General features: G+C 36.7%; 1 protein-coding gene across 4 annotated transcripts; it reads left to right on the forward strand.

Moving 5' to 3' along the window:
• The first annotated feature begins 2,716 nt into the window (after positions 1-2,716).
• mapkapk5 (MAPK activated protein kinase 5) lies at positions 2,717-17,297 on the forward strand. 4 transcript variants are annotated; one of them, XM_055039050.1, is made up of 14 exons: positions 2,717-3,557; positions 5,293-5,366; positions 8,398-8,473; positions 8,864-8,961; positions 9,718-9,826; positions 9,936-10,025; positions 10,541-10,636; positions 10,715-10,795; positions 11,265-11,452; positions 11,600-11,720; positions 12,895-13,025; positions 13,493-13,608; positions 13,770-13,874; positions 14,649-17,297. In XM_055039050.1, the coding sequence occupies exons 1-14, from the start codon at positions 3,522-3,524 to the stop codon at positions 14,741-14,743; spliced, it is 1,416 nt and encodes a 471-aa protein (XP_054895025.1). In that variant the 5' UTR covers positions 2,717-3,521; the 3' UTR covers positions 14,744-17,297. The 4 variants fall into 4 exon arrangements, with proteins under 4 accessions (XP_054895025.1, XP_054895026.1, XP_054895029.1 ...); XM_055039051.1 differs by lacking the exon at positions 2,717-3,557 and having other exon boundaries at positions 5,325-5,366; positions 8,398-8,663; positions 8,745-8,961; XM_055039054.1 differs by lacking the exons at positions 2,717-3,557; positions 5,293-5,366 and adding an exon at positions 8,607-8,663 and having other exon boundaries at positions 8,745-8,961.
• The last annotated feature ends 166 nt before the right edge of the window (positions 17,298-17,463 follow it).

A 17,463-nucleotide genomic window follows, 5' to 3' on the forward strand; every position in this document is an offset into this window, starting at 1 on the left:
CAATTTTGGCAAGTTATCCAGGTCCTAAAGAAGCAAAACATATGTAGACCATCACTCTACCATAATGGCCATTTTCAATTGTACCTTTTTAATACACTGAACTGAAGAAAGGAAGGTCTGCAGTTCTTTCAATGATGTTCTGCAGGGATTTTTGTGAACTTGTTTGAATTACTCTTTGACTAATTTTGGTAAATGGCCCACTCCTAGGAATGTTCACCAGTGTTATATGTTTTCATTGATTATGGATAGTGGCGTTCACTGTGGTTTGCAGTTCCAAAGCCTCAAAAATCGCTTGTTAACAAATGATTAATGTCAGTAATCTCTTTTTTACAGAACTCTTTTTTTTGGATTTTTTTTAGCTCTTTAGACATTTTGAAATCTTGTATCCTACTTCATGGTGTCAGACAGATTGCATTTAACTGATTTTGTCCATTCTAAAAGTCCAGCTGCAAACCAAACTGGGTGTGGCTTCTAAAATTTAACTGAACTTGATAAGAAAAAAAAAAGTTTTATTACAGCTAACTGCTGGTCTAACAGTGAGCTCCTACAACTTTACACATAGGAAAATATTCTTTTTGTTTGTGTTATTTTTTTATACATTACTTAAATTCAGCCTTTGAAAATTGCTATTGTACTTACTCTGATTATTTTATTCTGATATTAAGAATCCTTTCATGGCATGAAACATGCATGACAAAAACAAGAAAAAACTGAACAGATTTCTATGGCGTAATGCTCAATGAATTAGAATATGTGTTGCAATGAGACTTGTTTTTCAGGTCAAAAGTGTCATTTGGAAATAACCTTTTGACATAAACATGCTTTTCATCAAGCCATTTTTGCAATAAAATGTTTTGTATTAGTCTGATTTAACAATCTAATCTTAAATGTTGTGTTTTTATTAGTTGTAATTGTCTTTTCTGGGTCAGACAACAATAAACACAAAGAGATGCAGCATACACTTAGTAGAAGCCATAAACTGATTCCTCTTATTCATCATGAACTACAGCAATCCTAAATTATTCATGTTTAAATATTGGTCTTTAAATAGCAATAGGAGCAGTCAAATAAATACAATAGAAGTGTATTTTTTGGAGTATAATGACATGAACATAACAGTGGTAACTTTTCATAGTATTTCAGTTATTGTAATTATCAAAACACTGGTTACATATGTTACAAGATGCAATTAATGCACAACTAATTAAACTTACTGTTAAATCACAGAGAAGTTTAAAACATTACAAAAAGGAATGATATGATAAAGGTCAAAAAAATATATGCTGCATGTAGATTAAGCACAAAACTCAAGATTTACTTTAATGTGCTACAAGATGCAATGCACAGCAAAATGAAGTTACACAAGCTCACTGATAGCTTGTACAATCATGTGATCATAAACTGTCATTACACAAGACATAAAAAACTACACATTAATCAGAACTGAGCATAATTAAATATAGAAACAGAAACACACTTAAAACATACAAATAAAAGTATTCATTTATTGCACAAGGGAAATGATGATTTCATTAAAAGTTTGAATATATGGGGAACATAATAGAAGCTGCATAAAAAAGGAAATACTGTAATCTCTAGTCATTTTCAACAAATATTTTATTCTTTAATAATCTGTTAAACTATAATAATTTGTTTTAAGTGTTTTATTATTTATTTATGCAATGACATTTAAGCACTGGCACAATATTTTCATCTGTGGGATTAAAAGTTCTTCTTATGTAATCTTATTTTAGTTAAATAACCTTCAGTTGTGCTATGAGTTTCCTATAAAGTCCATGTAAACACTTTAAAACTTAAAGTACCTCTTTCCCTGTTAAAAAGTGTATCCGCTCAGTATAATGCTGCCACCACCATATTTCACCATGGGACAGGTCTGTTTTGGATGATGGCCTACTATTTGTAGAAAAGTGAGGAAATTCTTTATCCCTGTTTCTTCCACTGTTTCTTCCACTTAATTGTTATTAACTAACTTTTGGTCTATAACATAAAAATTTAATGAAATCCAATGATGTTTATAATTATGAAAGACACTGAATTCAGTAGGGTAGTGACAAGTTACATTTACTTGAGTAATATTTTGGGGAAGAAAAAAAAATTAAGAATACTTTTACTGGACCTTACTTTTCACTTATGCTTGGGTAATATTACTAAGTAATTACTTCAGAAAAATATCAGGATACACCCAGTACAAGTAACTTCACTGACTAAAGAGAAAAAATATTTTGGCCAAATTTTAACCAAACACAAACAGATATTTCAACATTTTTTTTTTAAACTTTTTCTTCAGTGAAACTAAAAGGCTGTGAATGTAGTACTGGCTTCACATGTGTTAGTAATTCATATCAAGTTAGATCATCTCAAATTCGTCTAGGATTTAAAACAAAATTGTCTTTGTGATTGACTGTTTGAACACATCAATAAATAATTAGATTAGATTTCAGAGTGTGAAAAAAAACTTTAATTAACCCTTGAAAATAAACTTGAATGCGCACTAAAATTTGGGTCTTTATTAAGGAACCCTCGCACATGCCAAAAAACAACCAGTAAAGTTATTCTATAAATAAATACAAATAATACAATAAATTGATGTGATACAAAAATTATGTCGATTTAAAGACTGAGGGTATATGTTTTTTCAATTTCAGACAACAACCAATACAGTTGGTATTAATTTTCATCAGGCGTTCTGCGTGGACTGCTATTGAGTGCCGTCTCGGTTTATGGAATTAACCAAATAGTCCAGAGATGGTCTGGACCTCCGCTGGAAAAAGAACCGGTTGACCTGCTTCATCGAACATATTAGGCCGTAGTATCTTCCAGTGTCCATGTACTGTTCTGATGAAGAATTATAACATTTCTGTCTTAAAGCAGGGATAGAAAACTAACTTATCTCTTTGCCATAAGCCGTTGGGAACGCGCTGTGCTCGCTGTGTCGTATCAGCCCCCCAGGTGTTCCTGTATCATAGTCATTTTACAAATATCTCTCTTTATTCAGACCTATCCCCATGTCTGCTTTATTATAATCAACCGGCAAACCGTAAAATCGGCGAGCAGACCGCTGTGTTGTTAGCTTCAGAGCTAACAGTGACCGAGTCAGTATTCGGGGGCTAAAAATATCGCTCACTGCGCCACCGAAGCTGCTCGGCTTCGGTCCACGTTTGACTCCCGTCTTCGGCTTTCTTTTTCTGGTGACCTTGCTCGGAGTTTGACGCTCTACATGGTCACCACAGCGGGTTCAGGACAAGAGGAAGAGCGAGTCGGACCCCGAGGCTGTGAGCCGAGCTGGCCTGATCTGACGTGCTGGGCTTCAGGTCTCCCGGCGGACCACACTCGGCTACGGCTGATCGGTAGCCGGGTGACATTTTGCTGTGATGGGCTTATATTGTCATTAGTGGTGATATAACGAGCCCCGGTTTTGCCCAGGGAGACCGAAACTTCACGAAGGGTTCAGAGAAAGCGACTTATTTCCAACTTTCGTAGACTTCCAGGAGCTGCGCACCATGACGGAGGACAACAATGCAGAAAAGTTCATTAAGGTAAGGAAGTGCTGATTAGTGCCAGCTGGTGTTTTATCTGCTACTATTCTATGCATATTTTTATTATAAACAATTGGTTTTGAAATGACATAATAATGCTGCATTGATAGAGTATTTGATGGCAGATACATGACAGTGTTGCTTTTAAAAATAATAAAAAGGATTAGTACATGAGCAACATTAGTTGGACCACTGATATCTGATCCAGCAGGAATGGTCTATTTCTCTATTTTAGGAGAAATAGAGGAAAAATAGATCATTTTCTGGTTCACTTTTGTTTTTGTGGTGGTCATTTATCTATTCACAGGACTGCAGAAGCCCCATCAGTCTTGTGGCTTGTTTCTCCTCTGTACAAAGTCGAGAAGAAACAAGATTTGATTAACTGATTTGGCCAGGCACTGAATAACCATTTATCCTTTTATTGCTTTTTTGACATATGAAATCTAAGGTTAACACATTACTAATAAGACCAGACAAGATAACCAGGGTAGATATAGAAGACTGTTTTCAAGTGGTGAGATGCTGCTTAGTGATGAATTAATTAAATCTTTTGGAAAGCTGGGCTTCATTTCATCTATCATACCAAGCCAGACCTGTATGATCAAGGAATCTTAAATAGAACTTTCTGACAACAAAATATAGGCAAAAATATCTTTTATCATGTCCTGATTGATAGAAATTCAAAATCAGATGTAAAGCAAAGTCAGTGACATGTATCAATCTGGAAAAACTAAAGTAAACCCCAACAAGTGAGCCAATATCCACAAATAGAGAAAATCTAAAACAGTGGATTACTACCAAAGTTAGGAAACACAAAAATGAGTTCCAGTTGCTAAGATTAATTTATTCACAGGAAGATGAAACAACTAGTCATTTCTTGGGATTGTTTAAAAAAATATATTTGCACAGAATTTAAGTCCAAACCCAGATTATCCTCTCAATTTCAGTCGTTCCTTCAGAACACCACCCTAATCCTCTGTGTTGGCATCAGAGGCTAATCTTTCTGATGCGTTTGTTTTTGGCAGCCAAGTTGTCATTATCTAGAAATAATTTGTGTTTACGATAACACTGGACGAATGATAAAGTATATTTAACTATGACACAACGTAGGGCAGCGGAGGAGAAATGAACAGAGGTCTTATCAGGACTGTCAGTCATTTATATCACATAAAATCTGCCAACTGAATTTTAAAAATCTAGTATTAAAATAAATCTAGAAATTAAAATTCACAGATGAGCAGATCAGGCTTTTACAACCTGGTACAGATTCCCAATTTAGTCTTGCTGGTCTTGATTTTTGCTCAGACTCAGTCATTTGTTTTTAAGGACTAAACATATACAAGCTAATATGTGCAAACTTGATTTCTTTCATCAACGATAACAGCTAACGACTGTTGAGCATAAAAAAGGAGATGTGGTAGAGATAGTACTTTTGCATCCAACAACAAAGCGGATTTGTATCTCACCTTTATCTGAGTTTATCAAACTCAGTAGAGTTTGTCAAATTATATTTTTGATTGTTCATGTATGCATTTCAAAAACACAAACTAATAGTAATCAGCTTGGAAATCATCAACAAACATTTATTCATTGCTTTAATCAGTCTGGCAGAAAACCTCTGATATTAAATCTATTTACAATGCTAAAAGGATATTTTTTCCACTGCAGCTTGTAATTGCAATACTGTTGCTGAATAATGGATTACGATTGAAAACCCGGCTTGCTTTTCAAACAGGAGGCGTCCATCTTGGATGAATACATCATAAACTGGACACAGAAGCTGGGAGCTGGAATCAGCGGACCTGTCAGGTGAGCATTTCTCTGCCATTTGATCCATCTAATGAGGAGCGTATGAAGGTGTCTGGGGATTAAATCACCTCTATAGAGTCAGATTAATTAATCTCTGTTGCTGCTGATCATAGGTTTGAACCGGCTGCATTTAATAACTGAATAATCAAAACTCTCATGTTGTGGTGAGAGTTAAGAGTTACATGTTGCTTTACACGACAGACTCTAGAGTTACTGTGGAAAAAACTGTTGATTTCTGAACATATAATCTCTGCTGCCAAAAACTACTTCCCACACATTGAAGATGTTTGCATTTTATTTTTCCTTGTGCTGGAAAAATGAAAATTATTAAACAAAACGGGCAAGGAAGAGTGGAGGGATGTAGGAAACAAGGGTTTGTTTGTGTCCTGTATGTCGTCTTCCTTCTCGATGTCTGTGTTGTCTTATACCTGCTGTGTTTGGTGCAACAGTCTCACATCCTAAAGGTTACTGGGCTGGAATCCAAAGCTAAACTTTTACCTGCTTCAATACGTAACAGTGTAGTCGAAATTTGTACTGCGCAAATAAACATGTTTGTTCTTGTTAACCCACACACTGTGAGCTGCACTTATTGTCTTCTGTGATCACTGCTCTGTGTTTTTAGAAGGGTTTTAAGGATGAAGACTGATGCAGTCATTGTTTTTATGTGTGCTGTTTCTAAGCTTTTCGTTTGCTTCCATGTAGATGTGGAGGATATAAGACATAAATCTTGCTCTGACTCCTGTTCATTCTGCATTTTGAAGCGATTGCAGATTCAGATCAAAAGATGACAAGCTGTTATTTCACAAGCGTGTCATTTTAGCATGAAGTAATGAGAAAACTGACAAATCGCCTCTTCATGTCTGACTGAAAACCTGCTATGATTCAGCCTGCATGGTTTCTTTTTTGGGCCGCTCTCAGCCCTCCGGTTTCGTGTTTTCTGACTCAATTCTTTATTCTGATATTCATTGATGCCTCTTCCTTTGCTTTAATCCCCCGCTGCCCTGAATCTCAACAGCCCTAACTCTAACTCTGTGACTCATTAGGTGGGCCACTTCTGCCTTCAGAGGAACGGCCAAAGCAAAGCAGAATGTCTCCTTGGGTAATTTTTTTTATAGGGCAGTCTGGGTTCAAGGGTCAAAGGTAGCTGTTTAAAGTGAATTTGTTAACAAGGCACTGCGCACTTTTCATACCTCTGAACGCACAAACCTTTATGTATTTTAGTTTGATGTCATGCTACCAACCAACACAAAGTTTGTGTAATCATTTGGATGAGATTCAGTTCTCTCTCTGTTCTGCTTGTGTTAGATGAAGTCTAAATTTGTACCAAATGTTTTGAGTCTTTATAAAAGAAATATACTGCAAAAAAGCATTTAAGCTCTTGGAAACAATGACCCTCAAATAAGAGTAAAAACTGAAAATTTTCCTCTTTAGTCAAAGTGAGTTGTAGTTAAAACGGTTTAGCAGATCCAGTCTTACTAGAACCGGATAAGGTCAGACCGGCTGGTCTGATTTGGCTCTGTTTTCGTTTAACACAAGATTTGTGAAAAACAGCCAGAGATAAATCTGATAAATCTATAAACCTTACACACAAAAAAAAATACTTCTAACATCAACATGTGAAAAGTTCAGCCTTCTCTGCTGAGTTATCATCAATACAGTGTAGGAATGACTATTTTTTTACTAATAGATTAATAATTGGATAGAAAAAGGTGCTTATTGGAACATTTTTTTCAAGAATTTGAACCAGGTGAAGCTAAGAAACATATTTACAGACAAAGGTTGTTTTTGAATGGAAAAAAATGTGAAGATGCACCAATGAGGCTTTTCATTGCTGACTTTAATCTCCAGTTTTCTTCTAGTCTCATCTGCCTGTTACATTTTTGACTGAATCCGATTCTGAATCTATTCACTGATTTATTTTTTTTTACTTACAAAGACTACAAAACATAAAGGAGAAAAAATGTTTTCATGACTGGAGAAAGCAGTTTTGAGTCCAACAGGAATTACAAGATTATCCCCCAGTTATGCATCCACCCTAAACGTGATTACCTACAGTTTGGAGGGCAGAGTTCAGTTTCACTACAAACACTCATATCTGATTATTCCCTGCTTGTAGAATCAAGAAATGGGATCTGCCTGGCAGCATGAAGTAGGCATAGAGATCTCAAAAAGCAACTTAGCTGAATCTCAGCAACAAAACAAAACAGTCAAACATTGTGGTAGGAGTGTTGATGGTCTTCACTCTTTTTCATCAGGCTCTGGCTCATTTCTGTAATTGAGGCAAATATGAATTCTGGTTTTACCAGAAAATCCCAAGTGAGATTGTCTGGCTATCGGTTTGCTCCTTAATCTCAAGGGAACTTTGGTTATGCAGCAGGATAATTATCCAAAGCACTTCAGCAAATCCACCCCTGCAAAGCTCAAAGAAATTGAGAGAACAAGCAAGTTTTGAAGTGGCCTAGTGAAAGTCAAGAGTTAAAGATGACTGAAATACAGTGATGTAACCTTAAACAGACCATTCACACTGATTTCTACAACCAAGGTTTACCTTTTTTTTAAGAATATTTCAATAATTTTTATTTGTTACAATTTGATTTGAAATATCTTGGTGACAAAAAAATAAACAGAAGACCCTGTAAGGGGTCGAATCCTTATTTACATCAGTGATTTAAAGTCAACATGGTAAAGTCAACTAAGGTACAGAAACTTCTGTATTAATTCTGTACGTAAACCATGTGGTTATTAAACAAAAAAGACTAAGAGTATTTTTTCATTTCTACTGAAAATATCTTGGTACACTTGAAATAAAATTAAACTAACATTTCAACAGGATGTAAGAGTTTGTTTTAAGTCGATAACGCTTTAATGTTGGTAAAAAGTACTAGTTACACTGACAACAACACATTTTATCCATATTATAAATGAAAAATTCTGCCAGTGAAACTCAATTTTTTAAAAGATTTTGTGTTTTTGTGTGTGGATTATGTTGTTTGACCTGTTTGTTGACTCTTCTGTTCTCTCTTCTGTCCAGGGTGTGTGTGAAGAAGTCGAGTCAGGAACGCCTGGCCCTGAAAATCCTCATCGATCGCCCCAAGGCCAGAAATGAGGTTGGAACTCTGTCGTCGGTCTGATTAATCCCTGTTGTTTGTCGCCTGTGGCTGAATCAGTATGCTTTGTTCCGCCTGTTATCAGGCTCGATTAATTCCTGTTTTTCTTTTCCCTGCCACTCACTTTTCTCAGCCTCGGTCTGATTAGAAGAGCGTCTTTGTCCCCAACATCGTCTTCCTGCAGCGAACAGTGGGTCTAACAGCCCTATCATGTCATTTAGCTGCAAACTGTTTTGATCAAGCAGCTTGAAAACAGAAGTTTATTTCACAGACTCCCGCTGATGAAGTGTGAAAGCTGGCTGGCAGAAAGATGAAGACTGTGACACACTTACAGCCATTTCTGTCTCTTTTAACATCTCCTCAATGTAAGATTATTTCTCTTCCATGCAGGTGCGTCTTCACATGATGTGTGCCAACCACCCGAACATCGTGCAAATTCTGGAGGTGTACGCCAACACCGTCCAGTTCCCTCATGAGTCCAGTCCAAGGTAATGATGGCTTAACCCAGAGCTGTCCAAACTTTTTGCACTGTGGGCCAAAATCACCAAGCCGAAAGCACTGAGCGGACATAATTTAAAAAAAATAAAAAATGCAGTCAAAAAATGCTAATTTTATAAATAATTATACAGTGAATTATTGTCTTTTTGCCTGCTAAGCAACAAATGAACATTTATTTGAATTAAAAAGGTCGGGGAAGGACCTCAGTGTTTAGTTTTCTAACTTGTTGGAAACTAAGTTTGGAAGGTTCCAACAAGTTAGGAAACTTCTTTTTCTTGGAAAAGAAACTTGATCTCTTTTCTAAGAAATCAATTTCAATTTATTCTCAGCAACAAAAATGAGAACTGTCTTCCAAAACTCTTAACTGTGTTTGTCTAGATTTAATTACTGAGTGTGACTAAGTCTGTTTTAGAGTAAAAAGTCACCGGAGATTTGTGGTGCCTATGATATTAAAATAATAATAATAAAAAAACATGTCTTATTTAAAGAAACACTTGTTTTGTACCTAAAATGTTCTATTTAAGATGTAAATTTGTTGTTGAAAAGTTCATACAAAAATAATTGGCCTACATCAGCTCCATTTGTTGGATTTAAACCATTCCTAAACTGCATCCAAAGGCCACTCAAAACCATTCCAAGGGCTGCAAATGGCACACTTTTGACACCTCTTTCTTTACCTGTACACATTTTTTACATTTCTATTTTATCCTGCCATAATCTTCCAAATAAATCCCTTTTTGTGAAAGAGCAAGACTCCTGATTGTTATGGAGATGATGGAGGGTGGCGAGCTCTTCCACAGAATCAGCCAGCACAAGCACTTTACTGAAAAGATGGCCAGTCAGGTCACCAAACAGGTGAGTGGAGTCCTGATATTCAACACCACGATTGCTCAACTCACTAAGTGGAGTGTGTGTGTGTGTGTGTGCGTGGGTGTGTGTGTGTGTGTGTGTCGTCCTGCTGTAGATCAGCCAAGCATTGGCTCATTGTCACTCCCTGAATATTGCACATCGTGACCTAAAGCCAGAGAACCTGCTCTTCAAAGATAACTCTCTGGTAAGTTGCATTCACATCAAGGTTTCTACGATGGATGGAAAAGTTTGGAATAATTCAGGAATTTGGTTTATGTAAAAAAAAAAAAAGGAAAGAAGAATGGATGGAAGAATGTGGTGTGGTCGACATATGTAAAATGTGCAAAAAACAGCACATTTTGCTGTTTTTTTGGATATTTGCTCCTGTCAGCCACTGCTGTTTTACCATAATGTTAAATTTTCCATTGTGTAAAACTATTATCCATCCATATTTGAGTCAATTCGTTTATCTTTCCATCCATCCTTTCATCCATCCTTTCATCCATTCCTTCATCCCTCTCGACACGGAAAAATAGTGAAATTTTTATGGAGCACACCAGTTCAGAAACTCAAAGCTGTCATCCATAATTGTCAAAGTTCAAGGAACTTATTTTTATTATTTCTGTCCACTTTCTGCAATCAGTCTGTGATTGATTTATTAATATTAAACATTTCAGACGTACTGTATATGAACCTTTTCTTTCTTTTTTTCCCCTGCAGGACGCACCTGTGAAGTTGTGTGACTTTGGCTTTGCCAAAATCGATCAAGGAGACTTGACGACCCCTCAGTTTACTCCTTACTACGTAGCACCTCAGGTACAAAAAGGGGAAAAAATAACTTCTGTTTTTTTAAGTTTAATTAATTGATAGATGCATAACTGATTCTCTGTTCAGGTACTTGAGGCTCAAAGAAGACACCAGAAGGAAAAGTCTGGAATTATACCTACCTCACCAACTCCTTACACATATAACAAGGTGAGACTCATTTCGGCTGAGTTTAGAGTAAAAGCAAACAGTGTAAATCCAAATCAGTGTTTAGGTTTTGTTGGGAAAATAAACTTGGAAATATTTGCAGTAAAAACTCAGTCATTTTTGGATGCTGCTTTTGCTTGATCAGGTTTTTATCCAGGCAGGACTTCTGTCAGAGTGAACCTTCTTTACATTCAGGATCAAACTCTGTCTTTAAATTATTGTATTTATAAAACATGCTACTAGTTATAGATGGTATTAAAAAAAAACCTAATTTAATGCATAATATAAATGCGGACTTGTGTGATCTAATCCTGAGAAATAAAAGGATTAAATTGATGATGGTGTGAGGTGCAGCGTGGCTCCATTTTTCCTCTCTTATTGAGGAGAGGTGCAGAGATCTCTGATTTTATTTTATTTACATTTATTGTTGCCAATGCACAAAGAAAGTAAAGCTTATTGTCCGTCTCTGCAGAGCTGTGACTTGTGGTCGCTGGGTGTGATCATCTACATAATGCTGTGCGGCTATCCTCCGTTCTACTCAAAGCACCACAGCCGCACCATCCCAAAGGACATGAGGAAGAAGATTATGACGGGCAGCTTTGATTTCCCAGAAGACGAGTGGAGCCAGATCTCTGAGATGGCCAAGGACATTGTACGCAAGTAAGACTTTTTTTTATATTAAAAAACCCAGAAAAGGTCCAACCTCTTCTTCCTCATGTTGACTTTTTCAGCATGTTTATATTTGCCCATCCCGTTTGTCTGCTTTTTCACTCATTTTCACCTCTTCTCTCCGGTTTGTGTGTGTAGGCTACTGAAGGTGAAGCCAGAGGAGAGGCTGACTATCGAGGGAGTCCTGGCTCACCCCTGGCTGAACTGCACCGAGGCGCTGGACAACGTCTTGCCGTCTGCACAGATGATGATGGACAAGGCGAGTTAGAAGCTGCAGTGGCCAGAATGTATGCAGTGTTCATGCAGCCTAGTCTACAACCAATACATAACTCCACATTATGTATTTGTGCAGGATTGTGAAATTAAAGAAAAAAATGATACACAAGCCTGTCGCAATAAGTAATTAATCAATTAATTGTATGATGCATGAAAATGAGCTTGATGATATCCATTCTGATGATTCATAATTTTTGAAGATCAATCTTGTTTGCAGAGGCTTCATGATCACTTTATTTAAGGTTTCAGACGTGTGTTTTTATTTCTGTTCACTGTTTTTGGTTGTATTTAATTTTAGAACACTAGACACTCTTCCTGTTAGTGTCTACTGCTCTTGACAAAATTAAAGTTTATTAGTCTTGGAAAGGGTGACCTATGACTTAAAAATGATCTTGAATCAACAATATTATTATTTGTAACAGTAATTCTGGGACAATTTATCATTCTTTAAAATCTGTTATTGTGTCAGGCCTCATAATAGATAGATTTTTTTTTTTACTACTTTATTTCTAAATCACTTTAAACCAAGAGTAGCTGTGGCAAAGTGCTGTACATATACTAATAAATATTCAAAATGGCATATAATGGTTTCCTACAGTTAAAACCTTAAAGTGTGGCATGCGTTTATTTTCAATGATGCTCTGGTTTTTGCAACAGCTCAAACCCAGTCAGATTGAATGGAGTGTCTGAAGATCAGTTTGCAGGTTTTGCCTTCGATGATAAATTGGAGTGGCATATTGTAACACACGGTTACGCTTCAATCTAAACCTGGAGTCTTCAGCCCTCAAGTATTTCTGTACTGCAGATGTTGAATTCTCCTCTGAAGACTCGGTAGTTTATCAGCTCTACTCAGAAAGTGTCGTGTTTTTAAAATCAAAATGCTAAAATGTGAATTTGTGATGGTAAACTGATTAAAGTAACACCTGTTTTTTTTCAGTGTCTTTTAAGTGATGATGATGCTGTTGCTGTCAGAGGAGTTGGTGAGCGCAAAGTTTGCAAAGTACAGTACTCTCTTTCATCGACCTTCGTCTCTAACACACCTTCAGCAGAGCGACACATGGCTGGGGAAACGGGCGGTCACGGCTTTCTGTCGGTACAAGGGAGAGCGCTGCCACTAAAACCTGACGGCTCTAATCGTGGCTCTGATCTCTGTGCAGGCCGTGGTCGCAGGAATCCAGCAGGCCCACGCCGAGCAGCTCGCCAACATGAGGATTCAGGACCTGAACGTCAGTCTGAAGCCTCTGAACTCTGTCAACAACCCAATCCTCAGGAAGCGGAAACTGCTGGGGTACGGCCATGACGGTTAAAAGGGTTCCCTCTGTCATCGTATCGCTAGAATATTACTAACTGTACTTACTGCATGAAGTTTTAATGGTTGCACAAAGTTTGCCTTTTGGTCGTCCCATTTAATCTGAATGTACACTTAAAAAGTGATTAATAAAAGAAATTGGCTCTGTTGTACCTAAGACTTTAAAATGTTCTGCCAAGTTAAAATCAAGTCTTCCTCTGAGGACAGGAATACATCACCAGCTCCCTTTATTCTAACACGTACAACTCAACTTCCATCAAAATGTTGTGTAAATAATTATAATTTTTCCCTTAGTAAGAACTGAAGTGTAATATGTAATGTAATCTAACTATTCTACTAACTCAAAATATTAAAATTCATTTTAGACTTTTATTTTGTAATCTACAGTCAATATATGAACATGTTGTAAACTTTCTCTTTGACCCTTTATGTTCTTAATCTTTCAGCCCCAAACCCACAGATAGTTTCTTCATCCATGACCCAGAGAATGGAGGGGAAGACTCAAACGTAGCGCTGGAAAAACTGAGAGATGTCATAGCACAGTGCATACTCCCACAGGCCGGTGAGTTTCTGCACATTAAAAAACCCAAACACTCAGATTTCCTTATGATCTCTGCATTTTGGTGTCTGACTTTTCAAGGATGCTGATGGTACCGCATCCTGAAACAAATAAAATGAGTGAAAATGGCATGTTTGTATGTGACTCCATTTAAAACGTTCCAGGAGAAAACGAGGATGAGAAGCTGAATGAGGTGATGCACGAAGCCTGGAGGTTCAACAGAGACTGCAAGCTGCTGAGAGACGGCCTGCAGGGTCTCAGCTGGGATGGTCTGTATTCAACTTTATTCCTACATTTCCTTTGTCCTCTTTAATCTGTTGATGAAAAACTGAATATTATTATCTCATATCTAATAATTAAGTATTTGTTTTATAGATTTATTTTATTTGCACGGATTTACAGTCTTCTTATTTCTACTCTTGAGCGAACAGCCAATCGACACCAAGCAAAATGATTGCCGATCCTTGATTGGCTGCTTTGCAAACATCAGCCAATAGCGTATCAAATGGCGTTGAGTGTGGAAAAAAACAGACTGGGAAGAATGTTTATGTATTCTGCCTTTGACTAATCGATTGTCTAAAGGTTATATCCATCCCGAGATGATTCTTTCCTCTTATTGTCCGTCCATCCATCCGTCCTTCCATCCGTCCGTCCATCCATCCATCCAGCCAAAGTTTCTGCAGGTTTCAGATTGAAAGCCTGACTGCTGTAGAAAAATCCCCCATAAAGATAAAGATATGACTCATCCTTTTATTCTAATATCAACTCATCCACTTTGTTGCTAAACTTGGCGACTTTTCAGACCCTTCTGGCAACGTTTTTTTTTTTTTAACTAACTCGTGATAAAGTCTAATTCAAGTCAAACCCCATCAGATGTTTCTTATTACCTCTGTGCTATGAACCCCAAGGGAAATGGATGAAATAAAAGGACCAGAGCTGCCTGTAGTACTTCAAATTACTCAATTAAAACCATGAAGTGTTTCTCTATTTGAGCTATTATTGGTGTGGTTATGAAGGCTTTAACTCCCATGTTTTTATTGCAGGGCGATCTTTTTCCGATAAAGTTGACCGCTTGAAGTTGGCTGAAATAGTGAAACAGGCCATTGAAGAAAAGACAAATCTTCAAGATTCTCATTAGCCAACGCTGACTTTCTTTTTTTTTTATTTTGTTGTTTTTTGAAACTCTTTTTAATCCATATCTGTAAAGACTGTTTTATGTCAAATGATGTGCAGTTTTTGTTTTTATTGCCTCCATAATTTCATTTGTAAAAAACCTATTGTTGACCTATACTGGAAGAGCTTCTGTACAGCTGTAAATATATTTCAAAGGATTTGTTGGTACTATCATTTCTTTTTAAACAAATGGACAATTTCAAAGAATGTGGAAAAAAATTATATTTTCATTTTTACTAAAAAAAAAAAAAAGATAAAAGAAATCTGTGAAAGAAATTATTTTTTGGGAGGGAATTTTTATTAGCTGCTCGTCGAAGATGTCTTGTTTTATCCCAATTATTTCTTTCTCTGCTTTAATTATACGCATTGTAAGAGTTTTATTTATTTAAACTGAAAATTCCAAGATTTTATATCTTTCTTGTAGCTCGATAGTGGCGCTAAAGTTTAGAGAAGCTGTTCATGACGTGACCTTTGTTCTTCCACTCTGCCTGCAGGTATATAAACATAACAGCCGTCGTTTAATTTGTTTGTTTTTTTTTATCAAACCTTTTGGACATTTTTAATATGTTGGACATGCAGAAATGAGGAATTGAAACAAACGAAAGTGTCAGTGCAGAAACCTGCGCCTTCAACTCATTTAAAACATCAGCCGACTAAAATGAGAGTTTAAGAAAAACTTCCTTATATTGCAATTAGTCGCAAATAGTTTTTTGTTTGTTTGTTGATGAAATCTAAGCCACATGAGACCAAAGGTTTGCCTTTTGTTGTAAATCAGTAACTCTGCTAACAGAAATGCTCATGTGTTGCATCACACAAAAGTGAGAAACTCGGACATGTTGAGCTCTGCCTTCATGGGATAAGAAAGTGATTTTTACAACTGACCATTCAGAGCCTTTTTTAAAAAAAATTCAAACCTTAAAGTTGCCTCAGCCTTTTGGAAAACACCACTGAATACTCGACGCTTCTGAAGAGAAATGATTTCACCTGCAGTGGATCTGAAAGTTATTCACTTCCTGTTAAAACGCCGGCTTCTGTGATGTAGAAAATGAGACCAAGACGACCTTTAACCTTATGTTTAACGTGGACAAGTTAGCTGCTTAAAAACAAACGAGTAATAACAAAGCAACGATGACGTGTATGTTTCATTTGTTAATAATTTAGAAAAAGTTATCAAAGCATTTTTGTCAAGACACCGATCTGCAGGAAAGTCGGCAGATTCTGGACTCCTGCTCAAATAAGACAACTATCCGAGATCCAGCTAAAGAAAAACAAGCCCACATGTTCAACTGTAGTGTCTCGTGTCAGCTGGAAGGTTTGAACAAGTTTGACAATCAAAATTTTAGCAACACCTTCACAATTTCTCCAGAAGAAAAAAAAGTATCTGCGACTCTCCTTCTTGGAGATTAAATGGATACAAGAAATTGTTGAATCAGAAAATCCTAAAACTCCCGCATGTTTTTTCATCTCTGACTGATACTTTTGCACAGATAACTAATTGTGATCATCGTCTTACATCCCGCAATCAATGTCTTTGGAAAAGAAAGAAAATGTCAGCTAACTTCGCCGCTCAGTTCCTCCAGACTAGTGGCAGCAGCATTTAGCAAACACCTTGTGGGACTGTGAGTCTGCTGAGCTTATCATTCAAACTACATCTCAGTCGAACATTCCTGTGAACCCCTGTAAACGGCATAACGGAGGAACGTCAGAAAAAACAGGCGCTTCTTAAAGAGACAGAGGCCCAATTTCAAGGTGTCAAATTGCAAAGTCAGTTATTTTTTTATTTATACTACTGAAGGTAACATAGTTACTTGATTGTGCTATAAAATGGACCTATGTGCCTGGAAAATTAATAATACAGCCGTGTTAAGGTAGTGCACACTTATGCAACCCCAGTTATTGTAACTTTAAGGTTTTTAAAATTTTCCCCATGTTTCTGTCCAGCAGATTTGTTTTCAAGTTCAATTGTACAAGATTATTCTCACACTAAAGGTGGAATGTATATTAAAATCTATCATGGTCTCATCTTTTCATGACAATTTTTATTTTTATTTTTTTAACAAAAGTGCATACACTTTCTGAACTCCATTGCTAGATTTTATGCTTGAGTCTGAAATGTCCTCAATGCATTTCTTTTTCTTCATTTTTGATCTGTGAAACTGAACAACTCAAACTGCTTGGATGCAAATCGGCATCTGCTGGAACTCATATCCGCGCGGTTCGTGTCTCGACTTTCGTTCCCTGCAAAAGCGGTTGTCACTTGAAGAAAATAATTTCTTGAAACACAGTAGGGAAGTCTGGGTTTTGGTTTCAGAACTTGACGCTTTAGACCATGTGCAATAAGGCAATCGTTTGTTCTGTGTTTGGATCACCTGGATGTTCACAATGAGATCTGTCAGTATTACTCTCCCTCTGCGCTTCATTTCATTTATCTTTGTGTAACCTTTCTTTTCTGTTATTTTCACCTTTTAAGTTCTAATAAACATGTTATTGACTGGGCTGAATTAAATCCTTATACTTTTGTGCTGCAGTCATATCTGATATTATTTCTGAGGAAAAAAAATAAGATTTGTTATAGTTCAAGGATGTTGTGCTATGTGGCACAAAGAAAGTCTTTTGTTGTATTTTGGTTAATTACAGATGAGCTTTTGCTTAAATTTGACTAAAATAGTAAGTTATTTTAGACAG

This window comes from Poeciliopsis prolifica, unplaced genomic scaffold (genome assembly GCF_027474105.1).
Source record: "Poeciliopsis prolifica strain line A6 unplaced genomic scaffold, Auburn_PproV2 SCAFFOLD014, whole genome shotgun sequence".
NCBI lineage: Eukaryota > Metazoa > Chordata > Actinopteri > Cyprinodontiformes > Poeciliidae > Poeciliopsis > Poeciliopsis prolifica.